The 23,862-nt window shown below is 39.7% G+C and overlaps 2 protein-coding genes across 2 annotated transcripts in view; one reads left to right on the top strand and one right to left on the bottom strand.

The window, feature by feature from the left end:
* Positions 1 to 1,702: 1,702 nt before the first annotated feature.
* Positions 1,703 to 8,704, bottom strand: LOC102311167 (protein SET). Its single transcript, XM_005929001.2, has 8 exons — positions 8,468 to 8,704; positions 6,654 to 6,711; positions 6,420 to 6,562; positions 6,144 to 6,247; positions 5,950 to 6,063; positions 5,599 to 5,769; positions 4,680 to 4,814; positions 1,703 to 2,789 (listed from the first exon to the last, which is right to left on the bottom strand). The coding sequence occupies exons 1-8, from the start codon at positions 8,535 to 8,537 to the stop codon at positions 2,769 to 2,771; spliced, it is 816 nt and encodes a 271-aa protein (XP_005929063.1). The 5' UTR covers positions 8,538 to 8,704; the 3' UTR covers positions 1,703 to 2,768.
* A 3,915-nt stretch (positions 8,705 to 12,619) lies between these two features.
* The window catches only part of pkn3 (protein kinase N3), a 47,718-nt gene continuing 36,475 nt past the window's right edge, over positions 12,620 to 23,862 (top strand). Inside the window, exons 1-8 of the mRNA XM_005928999.3 lie at positions 12,620 to 12,917; positions 16,141 to 16,417; positions 17,665 to 17,834; positions 18,636 to 18,759; positions 19,826 to 19,977; positions 20,761 to 20,980; positions 21,162 to 21,320; positions 22,703 to 22,812. Coding sequence (XP_005929061.1) covers positions 12,897 to 12,917; positions 16,141 to 16,417; positions 17,665 to 17,834; positions 18,636 to 18,759; positions 19,826 to 19,977; positions 20,761 to 20,980; positions 21,162 to 21,320; positions 22,703 to 22,812 — 1,233 coding nt within the window. The 5' untranslated portion in view covers positions 12,620 to 12,896. The remainder of the gene's footprint in view (positions 12,918 to 16,140; positions 16,418 to 17,664; positions 17,835 to 18,635; positions 18,760 to 19,825; positions 19,978 to 20,760; positions 20,981 to 21,161; positions 21,321 to 22,702; positions 22,813 to 23,862) is intronic.

The raw sequence follows: 23,862 nt of genomic DNA, 5'->3' as shown, positions 1-23,862 counted from the left end.
AGGCAGGTCCTATTTAAGTGATTTCTTGATTGTGGCTAGAGAAACTGAACTCATCTTTCCAAAGATGGGATGCACCACAGTTCATTTATGTTATAACATATCTATATACGTGTTAGAATATTTTTCATATTAAAATCTCACATAAAATATTTGATCCTGCCCATTAAGCTGTAATGTATGGGGTCCACATTGATCAGAGCTGTACCCATTATAATAAACACTCCACAAAATCTACATGCAGAATTGTGCAGATATATTTTAATTGTACAGTACTGTGCAAAAGTCTAACTCTCATTCAGCCTAATGCAAAAGTTAATAAACTTCTGTTTATTAAAACAGACCGAAGGATGACAACATAGAATCATAATTTATGATTTACATCATTTCCATTAGTCAAACCATAAAGTAATCTCTTTTGTCCTGTGGCTGAGAGGTTTTATCATTCTGGAAGAGATAACTCCCATCAGAATAGAAGTTATTTATTAAGCTAAGAGAATGAACTGAAGGAGCACACAGCATATGATAAATGAGGATTATTCTGAACTGTGAAACATGCAAAGCTACTCTAATAGCTTTCAAGAATAGTTCAGGAATAAATCCAGAGTTGGGAATGATTACAATAGGTCCACATTTACTGGTTCTTTATCACGCCTCTATATAAATAGCAACACTATGTACTTGCCGTTAGAAATAACTTTTCTAGTCTTACTGACCATTCATGTTCCTTCAGGCCTAACACTCCCACAGCACTTTAATCTACTTCATATCTATAGCCAAGTAAGAAACCCCAGTTAACTTAACATGTCTTTGGACTGTGGGAGGAAATACCTAGAGGAAACACACTAGAACAGGGAGGGCATATAAACTGTAGTTAGAAATTCCTTCACCTTATGCTGAGATGACTGCTTACTGCCACCCACTATATGTGATCCAAACAACTAAGAAGTAAACCTGACTTTGCCATGCGATGACTCTGCTGGGTCCACTAAATACACTTCTTTGATTGCAGACAAATGGTAGTTTGTTTAAGTGACCAAAATGTAATTTAAATAAACACGTGCAAAACTGTTTTCAAACCTGAGGCAGCCCAAATAATTTATTTTAACATCCACTAGCAGCAAAGTCATAAACAGTGAGGGTAAAGGTCACACTGAAGAGCTGGTAGCTTCCAATAATTCTCATGTAAGAAATTGAAAGAGGCTTTTCTTAAAGTAGCTAATCACTAGAGTCAGCCAGAACCTGCTCCCAGTTGTAATTATAAAAGTGACATTCTAACTTTTCTGGACAAATATTTCTGGAAGTCAATTCACTTTTGCCAAATACAGATAATTTTTCCCAGTATGATTTATCCTTAAACAGTGCTTACACCATTAAAGAATCACACACCAAACAGATTTTGTCAGCTGTTTGACCAGAGGCCTGTGCTATGTAACAGGATCAGGGATCAAGTCAAAGGCTTTACAGGGGTACACCAACACAGTAACATGCTGTAGACCTAACCTGCTACAGATGTTCAAGATGAACATGAAATCAATTCTAGCATTACCATTCCTGGAAAAGAAGATCATTCAGATTGTGGTAGGATGTAAAGTCGTTGGACAGGCCTAATAGCACTAATCCTGTGAGCACATGAGAAAATGGGATGTTGTGAGATTGGTTATGTTAGCTGAACTGGGTAAATGTGATCAAACTACTCCAAACATCATGTATACATTTATTTATTATAACAAAGTAACTAGTACACTTAATTTAATGGGAACAGGTCTCTAGCAGTACAGGAGAAAAGCTGCAGACTCCAGAGGACTCAAGAGAACAGCGTAGTCTCCCATCTGAACGTGTTACACTAACCTAGAACTCTGAGTTTTAGTGTAATCTCATATATATATGAGAAAATGTACATTACAACTCTTTGTTGTGGGTGCCTGGAAAACAAGACAATGAAACTTTATTTAACAGAAGTCCAGAGTTGGTGTCAAAGTCCCCCTGCCCAACCATACCCTCCCCCATTAAACTGTGTACAATTAACTGGCCTACCAAGATACATGGATATCCCAAAACATTTACAACAGTTCAAAGGAACAAGCTGGTGCTTTTAATCAGTTCATTAATACAATAAGTCACAAAGGAAAATGCAGCTTCTAATAAGCCTCATTACCCCCACCACTGAATATATAATAATAAACACATACACATATGTATACACACACATATATGTATATATATATATATATACATACGTGTGTATTGATATATGTGTGTATGTTATATATACGTGGGTGCGCGCATATTATATATATATAATATGCGCGCACACGTATGCGCTAAGGATGCTATGATTAAGTTATCACTGCACCATGGCTTCTTTTTATTGAACTCACAACTTCAACAGAAACTGTTTTTATTGTACATACAAATTGTTATTGTATGGAGTTTAAATCTACATAGAATGACGTGCAGAATGCTACAAATTTTTTTTTAATTCTTTTGCATGTCTTTGGGAGATGTAGAGAAATAATGACAGGTGAAAAATCCAGAGAGCCACTGACACCTGCACCTCCACCCCTCTGCAGACCCGCTGTGTATGGAGCTGGTCCTCAGACAATATCTGCAGGCTGTGGCTGCAGAGGAAGAGGACGGACAGGGTGACAACACACAGACCCCCCCTCCCCACCCCCACCCCAAAAAACAAACCAAAAAAAGAAATTTGCTCCCATGAGTTGAAGAGAGACCACGGAGCGAGGATGGAGAAAAGGTGTTGACTGAAACCTTTAATCATCTTCGCCGTCATCCTGGAAGAAGAAGAACAAAAGTATTACAACACAATCATTCAAAGATGTCACCACAGCAGTTTTATTAGCACTCACGTGTGCTAATTACAAGCAGCTTCCAACTACAGCAGCAGCTTTTACATCAACTTGCTACAGGTCTGATAATTTAATTAACTCCGCAAACACGGAAGACAAGGAATGTCACATAAACCACCTGATCCTATACTACGACAACAAATACAATACTACAGTAATGCCACCAGAATACTGGAATAATACAATCACAACAATACAATAATATGGTAGCAACACTAGAACAGTACCAGGTAAAGCCACAATAATATCACTGTAATCCTGTAATAAGACCAATATAATAGTACCAATATAATTACTAGTTTAAAATAGCCTGAAATACACAATGTCTCTATATCATAAGACTTACTGGTCTACAATAACTACACTACGATGTGACAACTCATGTTATACTAACTAATACTATTAATAATGCATGTGTCAGTTGTTGCCATGTTTATACTGCAATAATACCACCATAACAGTACAATATCACTGTAATACTAAATTTCTACCAATGTAATAATATAATACTAATGTAACTCTGTAATACTGCATTACCAACACTGTAAATGTGCAGTTATATCACTCAGCCGATTGGGATATAAGAACTACAATACTACAGCCATGACACCGCAATTATAGCATTAAGTTAGTATTTTAACAGTAATATCATGCTAAAACACTAAAGCTCCGAGAAAGCAATGATACCACAGCAATGCTACAATAGCACTGTAACGATGCACTGTAACTTTGTTAACTATAAAATTACTGACTGTGCTGGTTTTGTTTAGTTTTATTTTTGTAATTTTAGATACACTTTACAGATGAATGAGCCACCAAAGGCCATTTATTCAGAAATACTGATAATACCATGAAACTGCCAGATTATTAAATGACACCACTTCATCAATTTTCAGCAATACAAAAAACTGAAATTACAATCTGATGAATGGCCCAGCGCTGCCTTTAGAATTACTAACATGCTAACTCAATTTATTGAGCAGAGTTGTTCCAAACAGTCAGGCTAAAATTACAATAAACAACAAAGACATACTTTTCTTTCTTAATCTCATTTAAAATGCCTAGCTTTTAATAAATAAGAATCTTACACCCAAAGTTTTAATCTGATGTAAAATGCATAGAAGTCCATTACTGTATATAGTAACTGTTAAGTCTATACCCTAGTAAGCTTTACTACTTTTTCCTTTGGGAAGGTACCATCTGTGCAGTCTGCAGTTCTGTTGAAGAAAGATGTTGACTATGAAAATTTTGGGTGCAGTGTATTTTTTGCATACAGGTATAACAGAATAGCTTTAGTGTTTTTTTGTTTTTTAACTTGAGTATGAACTTATACAAAAAGTAGCAAGATATTAAAAAAACAGTTTTATTGATTAAAAAACACTATATCGGATTCACATCGGTATCGGCAGACATCCAAATTTATGACATCGGTATCGGACATAAAAAAGTGATATCGTGCCATCTCTAGTTCTAACACCATCTTTCTCAGCACAGCCAACTTACATCTTCATTTTAGGCAGATTTGATTCACTTTTGTAACAGCCCTCTTTACAGTAATGTTTTTGGATAACCGATAAGATGAAGTGATGAGGTGAAATTATTAAAATGCTTAGAAACATTACAACTGTATGTGCTCTGAACTGGGCTAAACCGTCTGCATTAGTGTTGCTGGTTTCATGGAGATTGTATTTTGTAGTTTGGCAAAGCATAAAACTTAATCGTCAAAAACATTCAATACCCAGAATAGTTAATGAAGCTATATAAAAGCAACTTCATAAAAACAGTCCTAAGGACCCACTGAACCCCTTTCCTCACCTCTCCATCTTCCCCATCACCGTCCTCATCTTCATCTTCACCCTCTTCTTCCTCCCCTTCATCAATATCTTCCAGTCCCTCTTCTTCTTCATCATCATCATCGCCATCGCCTTCCTCATCCTCCATGTCTGGGACCTTGGGAACATAAGAGAAAGGTTGAACAGATTGTTACTTTAGCCAAAGATTCACTTTGGTTACTACTTCTGTTTACTAAATATTTCTGGATACAATTCCAAAACTAAAGCATCTATCAGTTCCCTTAACTTGCCACCAACAACCACACTCAGACAAAAAAAAGCACCTCCTGTTTTTACTGGCTCACTCACTCAGCCAGAGTTAAACGGGTCAAAATGAGATCTGGATCTGCCAGCGAAAGCAGCTGTGTTACTTGGGTCTAGACTCAGTGAGAAACAAAACAAAACAAAAAAACCCCTCCAGTCTCCTGGAACTAAATCTGAATTACATCGGCATTGTGAAATTGATGATGACTTTGTTCATTGTGCTGAAGGCGAAACTACGAGTACGATGCAGATGAGTGGAGGCTGTTCATTGATGGTCCAAAACTCAAAAACTGTCCTACTACACCACTCAGACTGGAAGCCAAGACTTTGTCGAGTGTTGTCAAGTTCTTTCCACAAAGTCGAGTTTTTAAACCGTTATAACATCTCCCTCTGGTGTCAGTATGTCTGAGCTTCTGTGCATGATTCTCATTAAAATGGCGGTAAAAAACGATATGGTCATAAACTTGCATCTTCAACCCAGCTGCGACAGCTGAGATGCAATGCGCCAAGTTAGAAAACTCCAGAGGTATACAATTGGCCGAGGCGACACAGGATGTGACGTGAAAATCGTCACCAGACACCGACACAAGGGACACGGCGAGCATAAAAATAGCGTGTGTAGAAGAAACCAATCTTACCAGGTAGTACTGCAGTGGGTTTGGCCAAATGTCATCCTTGATCACTTCTCCCAGTTCATCAGCCCCTGCATCCGAGTGGTCAGTAAACCAGGTGAAGAAGCTCTCTGGCTCCTCATGCTGCCTTTTCTTCCCAGCTTTGTTTGGCGTCTGACCCGTACGTTTTGTCAGGTCCTGATGAGCCAAAAGATGACATTTTTTTGACGAACATAATCAAAAGGGCAACTTGGGGAAAATCATTGTAACCGTATTGTACAGTAGTACATATAAACAGAACTGAATTTATAAAGGAAAAAAAATCCAAAGCACATAAAAGTCTAACGGGGAAAAAAAAAGAGAAAAACAAAAACCAACCTTTCCAGCTTTCCATTTGATTTCAGATGATTTGGAAACCGGGTCGCCGCTCTCGTTTACATTAAACTCTTTGGAGAGGGCTTTGTTCTCGAAGTACGGATTCTCGTCAAAATACTTCAGGAAAGAAAACATTCCAATCAGAATATGGCATGCCAGTTACAATCCATGAATATTACATGAACCTGACAACTCACAAAATCTATTCTATATCCAGACTTTATGTCCTCAAACTCCGTGACCTCCACCCTTGACAAGTAATGAAGTGCTTCCTCGTCCTCCTCTCCCAGAAGAGCTGAAACTAGAGATCAGGTTATGCTGTTAGATCCCATTTCTTTATGTGAACATTTAAAATCACTTAATAATAATTTACCATAACTGATTAACTTTTAGTTTCCGATGGTGACTCTTACGCTCTTGACAGTTCAGAGTCACCATAAACACAGCAGCAACAATCATTTTCATTTAATTACCTTGTGGATGGTTGACGAACGTTGTGACCCAGAAGTTGGGGATTTTGGCTATGATTTCTGATCGCTTCTGAAAGAATGGCTGGCGTAATTTATTGTACTTCTGCTCTACTTTTAAAATTTCTTCACTAGCCTGTTCATTCAGTCTGATGGAGAGAGAAAGACAAAAATGTGATCAATAAAACAGTTTTCCGCAAATTTTTCCCCCCAGTACTGATACAGAAGATTCAAACTCACCTGTCAATTTCATTCTGTACTTCATCAATGTGCTCAATTGCTTCCTGCTGCTCTTTTTCTGAAAGAACAAAGAAATGTTTGTTTTTTTTAATTAAGGATTTTGGAGTTTTAAAAAAGTTCAAAATAACACCATTCAGCCTATTCGTTAAAGAGTATTTGTGAAATTAACATGACATGCAGACAAAAATAACAATGCACACAATAGACATGTTACACCATAAATGTGAATTATATATTGATATTTTCACTGGACTGTGCACACCGCAGCATTTGATTTCATTTTGGTTTCATAAACTTAGAAATAGCAAAATTGTACAAGGTTAGTCTCTAATCCTTTTGGCCTAAAGAATTTAGGTAACATTCAGAAAAACTGCCATGAATAAAAATAAGAATATCTCAATATATGTCATGACAGAAAATAATATTGATATGCTTTTATTCATCTTCATCAACCCGGGACGTACAACTATGACTTTTTTCTTTTTAAATAATAACTTGGCTGACAGCCAGCACACTTTTTCTTAGAAGCAAAGAGACCGTCATTATAAAAAAAATATTTTAGAACACTTCAAATTATTTTTGAACTTCAGGAAACAGCACGTACAATGGGTAAGTACCAACTGAACGGAAGGTAACTGGGAGCATGTCTGCATTCCTAATATTTACAAATAGAGCCTGGTAGTCTGCCGTGTTAAATCAACTATATGCTGATAAAATGCCATTTACTTTTAGACAAATATAGTTAGACAAGTAGATGTTTTTTGTTGTTTGTTTTTGCTTCCCTCGTACAAACCGGATGATACACAGAAACAAAAGAAACAGACTTGTGAAGTTTCAACTTTGGCCAAACTGCAACTTTGATCGGTTCAGAACTTCAATTCATAGAGACATGAACCAGCTTAACACCTCATATCAGTATATAAATAAAATGCATTGTATATAATTATTTCGAAAAAGTGAATCAAGAAACCAGGCTTTATACAGCCTGAACATGATCAGCGTATTTAAACATTTTAAAAGTGCTATGTTGACTGGATGTTGAAGAGACTGATGATGGTCCATGGCAGACAGACTCTGTGCCTCCTGCAGTTTAGGCGCTTCCTGTTACTGCTAAAGGCGGCCTGGTTTGAATGCGAGGCTTAGCGACGTCTCCGCTGTCTGCTCCCCTCTGATAACAACACACCACCCGGTCCACCAAGGATCCCTCCGCGTGTTCCACACATATACTGTCCAAATCCCCCATTTCCAATCCTGTTTAAATGACCAAGTACAGAAGCGCCGGTTTACCATATACACAGACACGATCTCAATAGACGGGCTCCCGTGAACGTTACCCCGCAGCAGCTAACCTTTCCGTTATCGCTGCTCGGCCTCTCTGGGAAAGACTTCTGCACTTGCTAACAATGAGGCCATTTAAGAAGCTACAGCAACAAACGCGTGTACGGAAATGTGCAGGGGCGTGCAGTTCCATCACTACTTCTCCAAGGGCAAACTTCTCAAACCGAGAACAATAACCACACATCCCGCTAAACGCAAAGTAGACACTGGCCTCCAACACGCTCATCAACTAACGCTGGCAGCTAATTTAGGCTAACAGCTAGCACCCGCTCACGCTGCCTAGCATGCTACGTTACTGAAAAGCGCTCCACAGCAACATTCTACCCTGACGTGTATCTGCAGGAAAATATTAATTTAGCTTTTCATCCGCAATCACGCGGACCAAACCACACACCACACTGAGCTGAGAATAACAAAATCACGATAAACAAATGAAAATGGCGTTGTACAGGATAAGCGCCATTCCTTAACGTTACCAGAGGTCTCGTCCGCTCCGTCGTGATTTGAATTCTCCTTCCTACTGACTTTTGCCGATGAGGCCGACATGGTTATCGTTTGTTGTGACTCTTTCGACCAGACGTATATCCAAGGCGGTTCAAAACTCTTCTCCACAGGACAAAAGTTACTTCCACCTTGGACAGAGTGCGTGTCTCGCAGTACACGATAAGGAGGAGGACTGAGCGCAGCTTTGCACGCTCGTTTCTCTCTGCGACTTACCGTAGCTAAACATATCTGTGGTGCTCTACTGCCTCCGACTGGTTGGAGTCCGACACTACAACTTAAAGCGACAGCTTGTACAAAGAAGTTAAGCCTCCACTACCCAGTAAACCACCTTTTCTTTTAGTACGAAATTTCACGGCTACTTCATAATATATATATATATATATATATAACATAAAATAAACAACAACAACAACAAACCACACACCGAGATCAATTCTACAAATTCTCTCTAGGCTCCTTTTGTCCATGTGTTTCTTTTATCTGTTTATTTATTCATTTATATTGTTGTTATTACTTATGTGTGTATAGTATGACAGCGGACGAAAAAAGGGAAAGTAGCAGCCACGACCAGAATCACAATCAGAATCAATCAGAATCAGAATCAGAATCAGAAAGGGTTTTATTGCCAAATGTTGAGCGGTTTACAACATTAGGAAATTGCTGCGGTGCTTCAGTGCAAACATACTGTTATAAATTAAGCTTAAATAGACATGAAAATAAAAATGAGAATAAGAATTAAAAGTGCTAAGTAGATAGATAGATATATACATGATATATACATGAGTGCAGGTGGTGATCAGTGCCAAACATGGAATGATGCAGTGAACACAGCGTAGGGTCATGTGTTAGTGGTGGGAACAGTCATACGGTTATTGTTCATGTGTCCAACAGCAGAGGGGAAGAAACTGTTCTTATGGCGAGAGGTTCTGGTGCGAATGGACCGGAGCCTCCTGCCTGAGGGGAGCAGGTCAAACAGACTGTGTCCAGGGTGAGAAGGGTCAGCTGAGATCCGAGCTGCACGCCGCAGTGTCCTGGAGGTGTACAGGTCCTGCAGAGATGGGAGTCTGCAGCCAATCACCTTCTCAGCAGAGCGCACAACACGCTGCAGTCTCTGTTTGTCCCTGATAGTGGCTCCAGCGTACCACACGGTGATGGAGGAGGTGAGGATGGACTCGATGATTGCAGTGTAGAACTGCATCATCGTCCGTGTTGGCAGGTTGAATTTCTTCAGCTGCCTCAGGAAGTACACTCTGGCTCAATGCGGGCCTTCGGATTGCGTCTCTGATGATGGTCTCGGCATAGCCGGGTGATGGTGGCCCGTCATCTCGGATGCACGCCTGAGAAGCTGCGACTTAGTAGCAGGTCGAACGGAGGGGATGAGTCGAGCATCGAGGTGGTAGTGGGCGGGGTCAGGATGGAGCTGTGGTGGTCTGGAGGATGGTGTTGAAGGCAGAGCTGAAGTCCACAAACAGGATCCTGGCGTAGGTTCCTGGGGAGTCCAGATGCTGCAGGATGAAGTGTAGGGCCATGTTGATGGCGTCATCTACAGACCTGTTGGCTCTGTATGCAAACTGCAGGGGGTCCAGGAGGGGGGCCGTGAGGGTCTTGAGATGGAGAGAACCAGGCGCTCAAATGACTTCATGACCACAGATGTCAGAGCCACGGGTCTGTAGTCATTTAGTCCAGTGATCCTAGGTTTCTTGGGGACAGGGATTATGGTAGAGGACTTGAAGCAGGCAGGCACATGACATGCCTGCAGTGAGGAGTTGAAAATGCCAGAAAACACTGGGGCCAGCTCGTTTGCACAGTGTCTGAGGGTGGCAGGAGACACACCGTCTGGGCCGGGAGCTTTTCGAGCATTCAGACTCTTAAACTGCTTCCTCACACCTGCTTCATGAATATGAAGAGTTGTGGTGGGAGGAGGTGGTGTGAAATCCTCTTTTGTGTGGGGTGAGGAGGGGGGTGTTGTAGGTGAAGTGTTTGAAGGTGGTGATGGCTCTATGGAGGGGGGAGAGGTGGGGGAATGAGTGTCCAAAGTGTCTCTATTGTTGGGGCCGTTGGAGGTGTGAAGGCTGCCTGATGGCTCGTCAAAACGGCAGTAGAAGTCGTTCAGGGTGTTGGCCAAGAGCAAGTCATCAGTGCGCCCTGGAACCAACAAGAGGGCAGCAGCATCCAGCGGGGAGCAGTAGAGAGGGGAAACCCCTCCCTCCATGACCATATACCACAGGGGCCAAGGCTCAGCAAGCCTTCAGACCCAGGCCCAGCCATTCTCACACACACACACACGCTGATTATGCATGATAGTTTATTTTTCCATAAAAATAAAATAAAAAATAACAATAAACTTCAAATAGTTTATTTTAGGCAGAATCATCATTTTAATGGCGGCAACTCTTCCCAAGAGTGATACAGGTAAAATTCTTCAACGTGTGAGATTATCATCTCCTGTTTTTAGCATAGGAATATGATTTAACCATAGGTCTGAGAGCATGATGCAAAAATTGATACCTCCATATCAAATTTTACCTGTCTGTAGTGGAGTGGTAGTTATGTTTGGAACTCTTTTGATATCTACATTTTGTTGGATTGCTGGTGCTAGTGGCTTGATAAAATTAACAAAAAGTGAAGGAGAAAGCTGGCAGCTCTGTCTGGTGCCCCTCTGTAGGTTGAAACTATGTACCAATTAATTAAGTCTTGTTCTTTAGGTAATGATGTATTAAATATCCAGCTTCTGATTAGGGGTATGATTCTTTTCTGTGTGAGAAATAGACACCAGTGCATGATCATTGATAGTGACAGGATGAATCTGAGTGTCTGTGTTATCCCTCATAATGGAGCTTCTAACTAAAAAGTGAGATTGTGAGTGGTGTACTGATGAAAAGGTGTAGTCCCCGAGAGTGGGGTGATGTGAACGGCAAACATTGCAAAGACCAAAATCACACATGTACACATGTATTGTTTGAGAATGTTTGTAGACTGCCAGTTCAAGTTATGAAAGGGTTAATCAACATTTGGCCCATATATACTAGTGATACACAGATCCATATTTTCAATATATAAATAAAGTATTATAAATATACCTTTTGGCTCTGTAATAGCTTTGTGAATTTTATGTATTTTTTGTTACGTAATATGGCTACGCCTCTTTGTTTCCAGTTGTTTCTCTGCCATTTAAGTTTAGCTTGGTCTGCGAGTCCTGCTTTTGGGTCCCACCCTTGCCTGCCACACAGAGAACCCTGACAGTGTGTTTACAGATGTTTTGTTCATACAGTATGAATCTCATGTAGAAAGGGAATGTCTGCCTGTAAGTCATTTAACTAGTTAGTAATTTTAAGCCACTTTTCCCTGGAACTAACAAAGTCCACGTACATCCCATGCGACAAACATCAGTGTGGTGATGTTTAAACTAACTGGTGGTGTGCTACATGTTTATTAAAGGTGTGTGTTTGTCGATCTATCTTGTATGGTTGTATGCTTCTGTGCTGTATATTGGTGTTTGTATGGCTGTGTGTTGCTGTGTGTGTATGGCTGTGTATTTGATTAATCTGTATGTCTATGTGGCAAATTGGAGCACTGAGGACAGAGCATACATAATTCTGAGCGCAGAAAGAGAAGGGAAAATAAAAAAAAATAGTTTTATAAATTAAATATTTCTAAAAGAAATTAAATACTTTTAAAACTATCTGCAGATGAGTTATATTGCTCTTTTTTCATTCTTTCAGTTATTTGTAAATTGAAGTGTGGCACCTTAGGGTTGAGCAAACTGCAGCATTCATACACTGTAGGTAGAAAACCACCTGAATAAAGCTCAGCTATTACAGTGGTGTTAAATAAATTAAATGCATAAAACAAAATAATTTAAATACATTTGTTAATTTGCTTGAATCTACAGAGAAGTCGCTGTCTCATTGTTTTGTATAATGAAATCTAAAATTCAACAAATGTGGAGTTAATTATGCTATTTCCATTACACCTGTATACATACCTACCTGTAAACTGGGTTTTGCAAGAGGTTTCGCAAGGTGGCTACGTGAACGCGTCCTAAGCCTACCTCAGCTGGCGACTGAATAATTAAATGTGATTGGTTCTTGCAGTGTCACTGTCATTACTGACCGCCAACCAATCCGGCCGCCGTCCCGTGACGTCAGGTTCTCCAGGAGTCTCCGTTTAACTCGATTCAAACTTCTACTCAGATTTGTTTCTGTGATGTGCGGCACGGAGAAGTGGCAGGCCAGTCTGTGAGCATATCCAGCAGGCGCTGAAGTTCACATGCCGATGTGAAATTAATTAGAATAGTCGTGTCAGTCCTACCTGAGCCATTTCATCTACTTTCTGACCCGAAGAAGAGTGTTGGCGGCCAGAAACGGACAAACGGTGTCCACGACAGACCTGACAGCCATCATGTCAGGTTTACCGCTAAAGGTAACGCTGAGTAACGCTTTTTTCATTCTTCACGCTTAGTTCAGTGATCACGGAGGCAAGAGTGCCAGAGTTAAAGGTAGTTAATACTACTTGTAGCCGACGGTAATTGCTTCAGTGCTTAACAGGTTCACTGGATTTTCCTGTTTGTCTTGTTTGCTTCTCCTCGATAAGTTAGCTAATACCTCAGGCTGGGTAGTTATCACACAAATGCTTCAACATAACCAGCAAAAAACGAGCCGGTTTCACACAGAAAAAGACCACAGCACCAGAGCTGTCTGAACTTCTTCGAGCTTGTTGTTGTGGCTACCTCATAGTTTCCCAGGCTTCAGCTTGGATTTTCTTTCTTTCGTTTTTTTAAATTGCGTCCACTGACACTTATTTTAACAGCATTAAACGATTTAGCCATTTGTTAGCCTAGTTATTATAAAATCCTTTATTGAACGTTACTTTATCTTTAAAGCCCAACACCATCGCCTAGGACTTTGAAGAGTTCTTTTAGTTTTGATTGACAGAAGGTGTGGTGTGTCTGTTCACGAGCAAAAAGCCATAGAGCTGAATAGCCTGGTAGTGCCGAACACAAAGGACACATCCTCAGCTTTTTTTTTTTCTTTTTCTTTTTTGCGACTTGCTACAGCTGGAAGAATGAGTAATGATCAAGTAGTTATTATCGGATTATAATTACGCCGGGTGTTGTTTGGGAATTTGCTTCATATTTTAACTTTTCTGGGCTTTGTTATCACTGGCTATGATATAGCCAGAGACACTGTAAGTCTATCTAACAAAAAAAGAAACAGAACTTCCTAGAAAAACACAAGCTTTTTATTCCATTGTGACCATTTAAATTACATTTACATTTATAAAAGTGTCCAGAACATTTTTTTCAGAAGGCCATGCTGACTTAGAGGGCCATTCACTGAACCCTGGAACTACGTACTTGTGTAATCAACTTAAAATGCTGTGTCAGTTTTTCAGTTTAAATCTTTCCAGTTGTCCTGATCACAATTTGTTTGATCAGTAGCATCACAGAGGCTAATGATCAAACAAATTGCATTATTTTACATATCTTTACTTGTATGTCTAACTCAGACGTCCCTACCAATGCAGGACAGATGTGCATCACTCCATACAGAAAATATTGGGGTAGTGTGTACTATTTATGGTAAATGGCCTGTATTTATATAGCGCTTTACTAGTCCCTAAGGACCCCAAAGCGCTTTACATATCCAGTCATCCACCCATTCACGCACACATTCACACACTGGTGATGGCAAGCTACATTGTAGCCACAGCCACCCTGGGGCTCACTGACAGAGGCCACCGGGCCCTCTGACCACCACCAGCAGGCAACGGGTGAAGTGTCTTGCCCAAGGACACAACGACCGAGACTGTCCGAGCCGGGGCTCGAACCGGCAACCTTCCAATTACAAGGCGAACTCCCAACTCTTGAGCCACAATGTGTTTGTTCATGTGTTTATGAACAAACACATTGTTGTATACATGGATAGCTGTAGAAAAAAAATGTATAATTTGAGACAGTCTCTTTGTAGGATCATGAGAGCCTGCTGGAATATTCATACCAGAGTAATGAGTAAAGCAGCATAGTGTACAGGTGTCAGACAGACGCTGTAAGGTAGTTTATGATAGAAATGTTTTTGTTTGTTTGAATTATAAATTAAATAGAAGTACAGATTAATGACAACCCATTCCCTCCAGATTATTTCACATAACACATACAGGCTTTCATTGGTTTACTGGGAGTGCTGTTCGGCCTTTTAGGACATTATGTGCTTGGATGGACCATGTGCTTGGTGTCAAAAACTGCAAGTTCTCTAGTGGTGAATTAAGGTTGGGTTCAAAAGGCAGCAGATTCCTGTAAACTCCATGTTAACGGTTTAATCCAAACAATGTTGGCCTCTGGACATTTTCCCCCTTAGTATGAGGGTAATTAAAAAATGTATTATTTATTTTTATATTATTAACTCCTGATTTTATATGTGAGGAAGTTGGTTAAAAAATTCCTTTGTACAGTTGGCACAAATTCCTTAAGTCAGGAATTACATTGGAAATTTATTCAGATTCCCACTGTGGTGACCCCTTGTGAATAAGGAATAAGCAAAATGTAGCTCTCATCCACCTGGATACTGTTGAGGCTTAAAGTTGTTGTGTGCCCTCGCTAATTAGCAGGTGTGCTCACACAGTCAGTTTTGGCTGATAGCATTTACTTTGCTAGATTTCATCTCTGCTAATTCGTTGCTGAACTTGACCTTGGACAGTATTTGTGCTCCTTGTGCCCTATGAACCATTTATAATATTCGGCAAATAATATGGCCTAGTGTCCAGTACAGATGTTTCTGCATTATTGTGGCTGACTGAAACTGTCATTTCACTAACTTGGCACTTATTTTAGATCAAATGTTTTGCCATTGTTTGAACAAAGCAATAGAAAGGAGTTCATGTTTTCATAGAGGTATAAACGTATCCTGAAACTCATAATAGGAGATTGGAATGGAAGATTTGTCTTTAGTAAGGCTCACTAATTTTTGCCCATAAGAGGGAGCCATTGTGTCATTCGCTGTTGTTGATGCAGTGTTGGTCCAGATCGATGCTTTTGGTTAGCAGCCTTATCAGTTTTTTTCTGTTTAGCCAGGTGATGATTTTCATTTCGCTTTGGCTGCGCCAATCAGGTTATTTTAAACTAATTTTATTGATTCAGATTAAATTACATTATATAGTTTAGTGTAATTGCATTTTCTAATTGTTCGGCTTTGTACTGCTGATGATTTTCCAAGTTCTTCTCAGTAGCATTGGCCTGTGTCGCTGTGCTTTTCTTTACTGCTAGAATTAGCTAACAGTCAGTAACAATACTGTAGTATTTAAAAAAAAAAAAAAGTTGTATGAAGTCTTTCTAATACCAAAATCTGAAGAAGAATGAAGAAGAATGCCTCTTCCCTCTAAAAACAACATGGCAGCCCAGCTTCTGTTTGAGTTGCATCTGAACATTCAAACACTTCGTACCTACTGTCACACCTACTGCTTCCCCAAATCACTTGGTATGTACACATATTTCTGTTTAAAGGAAGTAATCAAGAAAAACAACTGATTCCTAAGAAGGGAAAACCTAAAATAGGAGACATTGGCATGTTTACATCATACATTTAGGACTGAATATCCTTAATTAGCAGTCATGCCAATAAGAGACTGAAACTGTGTTATTGTCTTACAGAATGGGAATCTGAAGAATCTGGAAGAGTGGGATATTCTTGACCCAGAGTTTCAGCAGCGTTTGGAAGCTGCTCGATCAGTGCTCCGGCAGCAGATCCAGCGGGAGCTGAAGATCAAGGAGGCAGCCGAGAGGCTGCGACGGGCAGTCACCAACCGCAAGAGTGCAGCTGATGTGGAGGGCCAACTTAAGGCCTCAACCCGCAAGCTGGAGAAGCTGCACTGGGAACTGCAGGAACTCAACGCAAGGTCTATGGCCACACAGAAAGACAGTGCCATAGGTAACAAAATCTTTTTTCCCTTCATGTAGAAGGAGGAAAACCAGTAAGAGTACAAGTCCATTTGTTTCACAGGTTCTGTTGCATTTAACAAACAGAAGACAAGACCTTAAAAAGGGGGGCTAGAACAAGGTCAGCAGAATTCCAATACAAACCCAGATCCAGTTTCTTAACATAGGTTTGACTGTTGCTGACTCGTGTTACGGATGTTAATTAGAGAGAACAAAAAGGGAGTCAAACTGTTAACATTGTCAGTATCTCATTTCTGTCGCTAGTTTTCACCCTTTTTGAGGTTACAAGAGCTGTTTTCCATTGAAGCCAGTATAAAAACGTTGGGGTTTTATAAGACCAGAATGGATAAAAGCTACCATCATCCTTGAGTCACACTCCAACATTTTCCTATATAAACTGATTCACATAAAACTTTTTATACAAATAATTAGGACTTTGGTTGAAACCACCACACTGTAAATGACTTGTGTTGGTATATTATGAAAACTATATTTTATATGTATGCACTTTGCCCTAAACCTCCAGGTTTATTGATTAAGGTTAATCTTTAATATACTGGATAAAAATAAATAAAGCAGCAGTGCAGTCCTGTTGTCAGATATTCACATAGTGACAGAAAACATGAGGTATAAATTGTTGGAGAGACGGAGGGAAAGAAATGCATGATTTTGTAACACTTCAGACAATCTATTGTTGTAGGACCTTGACCTTACAATAGAAAGTGCCTTGAAGCAGCTGTTGATGTGATTTTTGAGGCTATATGAATAAAATTGAATTCAATAAAATTGCATCAGTGATGGCAGTAAAGGGCGCTGCAGCACACACAAGCTGTTATATGTGGATGTCAGCTGGGCTGCACTGCTACCCACAGAGAGCATAATGTTTAGAAACCTTTCCATCTGCCCCTGGGAGCTCCATGGGGACTGCAGATTGAAAATTTGATTCATTACCCTTCTTTTTATATGAGAAGAATGGTTTCTTTACATAATGTCATAAACTAAGCAAAATCCCAACATGCTTAAATCAGAAAAATTCTAAGCAGTGTATATAGGCCCGCCAGACAGGACACGTCGGGGATGCTGTGTTTTATGCTGTATTTGTCTTAACCACCACTTTTCTAAGGCCACTATACTATACAGAGATAAATCACTTGCTCTGAAGTTGGTATCCATCTAATATTTATCTTATTTGTATCCTAACCCTTTATACAGCCTGTATGTTTTGTTTTTTCCATGCAGGTCACTTAGAGGAAGAAGAAGACCTGTCAGGAGAGACATGTCAGTGGGAAGAGGTCACATCACCACTGGACAGTCGAGTCAGAACACTGAAGAAACAACTTACCATGGAGACCAAGGTCAAACAGGGTGCTGAGAACATGATCCAGACTTACACTAATGGCTCATTTAAGGTATTATACAACATGACCTAATGTATGCATAACACAACACACAAAGCCTCACGAGTACCACTTTACACTCTCTCTGAGTGGCTCATGTGGTAAATTGCTGTTCCATGTAAAACTTTTACAGTAACTGAATACATTATTAAGAGGAGGATTAGACTTATAGCACTTTGCCAGATGCCTTTATGAATTAGAATTTCTCACTGTGCAGAATAGTTTGTATTTTTGTTAACAAGGTTCTGCCTTTCTTTATAACTACTCTTTATGAAGTCATTTAGAGATGTTAGTTCAAATTTAAAACTTTTATACATTTAAAGTTCGAAGTAAGGCAGACATTTTGACATATTAGAGAAGGGGAATGGACAGCCTGGGCGTAGATCAGGTTAATTATCAGTCTAATTATCAGGCTGTTGAAGGCAAAGAGGGAACTAATACTGTTAAGCACCGTGTGTAAATCCTTTTGGAATGACTTAGTTTCTTGTATAAACTGGGCAGAGAACATTATACCATCTGAGCTAAATCAAAATGACAGATCAAATCGTGTGCCTAACACATATCACAGTTCTAACCTTTCCTGAAAAAGTAAACTTCCCCTGTGTCTGTGTGTTGTGTGTTGTGTGTGTGTGTGTGTGGGTGTGTGTGTGTGTGTGTGTGTGTGTGTGTGTGTGTGTGTTGTGTGTGAAGTGTGTGCTTTTTGTGTGTGTGTGTGTGTGTGTGTGTGTGTGTGTGTGTGTGTCCTTTAAGTTACTTTCTTTCTCTTGATCAGAAGTTCTGTGTTGGTTTGTAATTGTTTGTTTTATTTTCCAGGACAGAAAGATGCTCTCTGCAGCCCAGCAGATGTTGCGGGACAGTCGTACTAAAATAGAGCTGCTGCGCATGCAGATTGTTAAAGTCAGTCAAGCCAGAGATGGAGAGGAGGATGGCAAATATGGTAAATCTTATCACTCACACACGTACTGTTCTTGTATGGGCAGTGTTTTCACTGCAGATATCTTATACTGACAGTTTGTCTTCAGTATGTTTCAATAAACAAAATGAATGTGAAACATAATGGATCAAAAATGACTTGAGAAAATATCAAATTTATATTGAATGCAAATGAATTTGTATTCTGTTCTGTGTCTTATGGTCTTAAGTAGTTGGAGTGTGCTTAGATGTTATGGAAATGTCTGTGAAGGTTCTTAGTCCTCCAGGTCATCGTAATCTAAGGAGCTTGGAAAGAAAAGCATTTGGACTTCTTTAAGTTAGGTTAGAGTCCCAGACCCAGCCACATACTCAGACACAAACTGGTTCATCCCAAAGACAAAACTCCCAAACACAAACTTAACAACGTAGTGTATGCTGTGCAGTGTAGTGAGGAATGCTCAGACCTCTACATTGGAGAGACCAAACAGCCACTTCATAAACGCATCTCACAACATGGAAGAGCCACCTCAACAGGACAAGACTCAGCTGTTCATCTGCATCTAAAGGTCAAAGGTCATTATTTTGAGGATGCCACTGTTAAAATTTAGGACAGAGAAGACAGATGGTTTGAGATAAGTGAAAGAAGCCATCTATGTCCACTGTGAGCAGCTCTCTTTGAACAGAGGGCGGTGCTTACGACATCAGCTGTCTGCCATCTATAATCCAGTTTTGAGATCCCAGTAGAGATCTCAGTAAATCACATGATAAGGTGGGGCTACGTCTCACAATGGGTTCACCTGAAACCTTCGCTGATTGTGAACCACACCCATTTTCAGACCTTGGCTCAAGTGATTATGCAGAGGATGAATGAGGGGGGTCCATGATCCTCTTGGGGACTCTCCATCAATTGCTCTTAGAGCTGAAGAAGCTTCTCGGATGAGAGGTGAAATGTCCTAAAACAACTTAAAGAAGTCCTGATGCTTTTCTTTCCAAGTTCCTTAGACATGTTAATAATTGATATTTTACTAATTTTAGTACAGTGGTGATTACTGGTGGTAGTGGTGGTGACTGTTTTGTTCATCTGCACTAAGGTCACTCTATGGAGATGATCAGTCCTGTGGAGCTGCGAGTTGCTGAATTAATTCACCACATGAAGATTGAATCAGCTGTAGCAGAAGGAGCCAAAAATGTGGTGAAGCAACTGAGCGGGCATAAAGTCCAGGACCGCCGAATACTTGCAGAAGTGGGTACCAGCTGGAATGTCTTCACTTTCACCAACCTAACAGCTACAACAAGAACACGATGGCTATAAATAGTTAGAATGAACATTTTTGAACTACAGTTGAGTTCAAGGTGACCTTCACAATATATTCCACAATATGTAGAACTGCCCTGGGATGGCTGTGGCTCGAGTGGTAGAGCAGGTGATCTACCAATCACAGTCAATCCCTGACTCCTAGATACTGAAGCCTGAATTGCCTCTGATGCATTCATAAATGTGTATGTGTGTGAATGTTTGTTAAATGCACTTTGCTGTATGTGTGGTTTGAGTGCTCAAATTGAGTTGAGAGGTGCTATAGAAAAACCATTCCGTTCACTATTTGCCTTGATTTATTTGTGCAATATCTCTAAAATTAGAAGCATCCTTTGTCAGGGTGATACTGAAGCACACATATACATGTTTTTTTGTCATTTAAAACACTTATGGTCAGTTTCATGATAGATTAGATCAAAAAACTACTTTTGTTTAGTAGTTTTTAAGTGAACCCAAACAATTGGGTATTACTGGTTTTTCAAATTGTGTTCATATTTACAGTCTATGTCTATGTACAGCTCATGTTTTTATGATATTTTTGCATAGTGAGCAGATTACAATACACATTTCCAAATTTCAGTGCGTAAATATAAATCTGATTACATGCATACATACAGATTGAGATATAATCTGAACTCCATATGTTTGCAATTAATTGCAACATAATTATTAATATTGTTGCATCAGAGATTGCATTTCTGTATCCTTCAGGCCCAGGCGCGAATGCAGGAGTCATCTCAAAAGGTGGATTTGTTGCGTCTCTCGTTGGAGAGACGTTTATGTGAGCTGGCTCATGATCATCCCACACATGCTACCATTAAAGAGGCTTTAATAGTAGGCACCTCACCTTCTTACGGCACTCCAAAGAAACACTCCCAGGCTCCAGCCTCTTCCTCATCTTCATCCTTCTTCAAACCAGCCAGTCTAACAGGTTGTTTAAGTCTGCTAGTCTCTTTTAAAGCAAAATTTTGAGTCATTTTATTAAATAACCGTTCATAACAACATTTAAATTTAAAATGTATTTTTTTTTTTTTTACCTGAAGCAGCTTTCCATTGAATTTTCAGTAATGTTATCCCAAGTAAGAACTAATGACTGAAACACTTTTCCTTAGGTCGTTTGGAGGTATGTTTGATGGGTTGCCAGGACCTGTTGGAGTCAGTTCCAGGCCGTAGTTGTGTGACCAGTGTCTCAACCACCTCTGGGAGCATCTCGGATATGAAGTCTCTGAAGGTACGAACCGGACGCAGTGCCAAGGCTGAAGACATTTCCTGTAAGTCAACTTTTTTTTTTTTTTTTTTTTAAGACCTTTTAATTTTCTTTGTGTCATAAAATGCAAAAATCCAGTAATGGACACTTAAACTAACAAGTAATTGGTTTCAGAAATGGTAAAACTGACAAGACGAACATTTTTGTATTTCAATACAAACCTGAAGTTGTAGTCGAGTATTCGCTACATTTCCATTAGATATTTTGTCCCAGTAACTGAAAGGTTCTTTCAGACTGTAGGTTATCTGGATCTAGATGTCTGTCTCTCTGTGTTAGCCCTACGACAGGCTTGCAACCTCTCTAGGGTGTTTCCCGCCTGTCACCCCATTGTAACTGGGAGGGGCTGGATTAAGTGGAATGAATGGATGGACTGTACACAAAACAAACTACTCCTGTCCATTAGGTAGCTGTGCTGGCGGGCGTGATTAAGGATGCCGTGCAGGTGCGTCAGCCCTCCCTGCACGGCACCGCAGACCACGCCCGCCTAGTTAAAAACACGGGGACTCAGGGGTTGGGGGGTGTTGTGGTGTGACAAATATTGAATAAAATGGCTCAAACCTATGATCCCTGGACCCGCCGTGTCTCATTCACACCACAGTAGCTATTATAGGAATTATTGTGACACAGTTCTGTACCAACTGTAAGTGTGTTATGCTACAGTTGGTGGTGATTTACTGCTTTTCAGAAGGAAAAAAGAGATGAACAAAAGCAGCAACGCAGATTCAAAACACTTGAAGGATACACAAAAACAATCAGAATCAGAATACTTTATTGATCCCTAGGGGAAATTATGTTGGTTACAGTGCTCCAGTACAAACAGTAACAAAAACAGACAATACAAGTAAGAAATACGGACAGGCTCAAGGTTTTTTCCACCAAAATTGCAGGACTGAAAATAAGCAAAAGTATTTTACAAGCTCTGTAGACATGGCCAAATCTTTGCACCATTTTAATTTCAGTCAGCTTCCAGCCACTCAGAAATGTTTGGATCATGGCAGTCTTGTGGGTTCTGCTGCCTCTTTAACTCTGCAGACCCCACCCAAGAGTTACTGAAGTTTAGGAGCATTTCCGTGGGTAACATAATTCATACTAAAAGTAGTTTTAATCCTGGTCCTCATGACCATGATCTAAATTATTTACATTTCCTAGTTCCTCGTGGAGACATTCTTCGGCGGTTTGTTAATCTTTGAAGACTTGATAATATGAGTCTATTTCTTACTGAGGTAGATGTTTCTCCATATACATTTTGAAAGATTTCTAAATTGCTTGTTTTCCTGTTTTTATGACATTAGGTCTAAGAAATGTAGTAAGCCCTGAATTTATGGTAACTTACAGGTTTTCGTTTTGATTAGTTTTCTGACTGCATCTGTTTTCTTTGTTTTTCAGCGGAGATAAGTGCAGTGCTGAAGGTTGACAGCAGAGTAGTGGGGCGCACACAGTGGAGACAGCTGGGCAAAGAGGCCTGGGGCCAGAGCTTCAGCATTGAACTAGAACGGGTCAGTGGCTGCCATGTACTTGCTTTAAGGATTATTTCAAATCATCACTAATGTATTATGACAGCGTTAAATTAGTTAGGTTTCAGACTACACGTGCATGCAAATAGGTTATTCTCTGTCAAGAACAACGCAGCTTTGAAGAAAGTGATTTGCACCTGCACCAAAATTCAGTTGATTGTGTCTTTGCCCATTCTCTATCTCTTCACCAATTTCAGGGGATTTGGCTAGGTCTTTGTTTTATGAAGAAAAAAAAATCTTGTTCACAGACAGCATGGGATCTCAGCTTGGTGAAGGAAAGAAGAATCTTTTATCCTCAGATTCACTTCTTTTCTTCTTAGCGACTGCTGGAGTAGCCTTCCATGTGTCGCTTTTTAACATCATCGATATTTATTCTCATCAAATTTAGTTTTAGCTCCCTTTAAACCAACTTTGTTCTGATTGACAGAGACTACATTACAAACTGGAATAACATGAAAAATAGTTTAAAAAGTAGTTGTTGCCCATTCTTTCTCTATAAAGAAAGTTTGAACCTTTTTGTTTCCAGTGTTTCTGTATTTATTTTATTATAAAAGGTGAGTGTATCCAGAAAAGTAGAACTGCTTATTTATTTATATAAAGCCAATTTTTGTTTAGTGAATCAAGGCAAAAAATCCTGATAATTCAACTCACTGTATTTTTCTTGCAACTGTCATTCTGTAAACAAATTTGTCCTTGTGAAGAGTCAAATTTCAGACATAAAAATCATTTTAGAAGCAGAATGTGTGATGTGTAAAAGTACCTTTTTGTATAATGTTTAGGACAAGAATTCACACAGTTTTCCTTTGCGGTCAGAGATATTGTATAACCTCTTCATACTAGGTTAGCTACTAGTACACATCCGAACCTACTTAAGAAAGGTTTATCTAAAAGTCACTTTTTGAGATTGATGTGATCATACCAAACCACACAGGGCTTTAAAGAAAGAGCGGTAGAGATCAAATTTTTTTGCAAGGGGATATCCTCTTGATTGGGTGGAACTAGTATAAAATTGTGCTCTAAAAAGTTCTTGTT

Source organism: Haplochromis burtoni, unplaced genomic scaffold, assembly GCF_018398535.1.
Source record: "Haplochromis burtoni strain Fernald_Lab_line unplaced genomic scaffold, NCSU_Asbu1 Contig_113, whole genome shotgun sequence".
In the NCBI taxonomy this organism is placed as follows: Eukaryota; Metazoa; Chordata; class Actinopteri; order Cichliformes; family Cichlidae; genus Haplochromis; species Haplochromis burtoni.
Note: the sequence above shows the minus strand (reverse complement) of the source record. Positions and strands in the feature narration are given on the sequence as shown.

Bases quoted from the DNA above. Each gene is read 5' to 3' on its own strand.
- LOC102311167 (XM_005929001.2), bottom strand. From the start codon at position 8,537: ATGTCGGCCTCATCGGCAAAAGTCAGTAGGAAGGAGAATTCAAATCAC. The intron at 6,248-6,419 runs GTAATTAAATGA...CCTGATCTCTAG, and splicing joins GTTCGTCAACCATCCACAAG to TTTCAGCTCTTCTGGGAGAG. The intron at 2,790-4,679 runs GTGAGGAAAGGG...TTCTTCTTCCAG, and splicing joins GTGATGGGGAAGATGGAGAG to GATGACGGCGAAGATGATTA.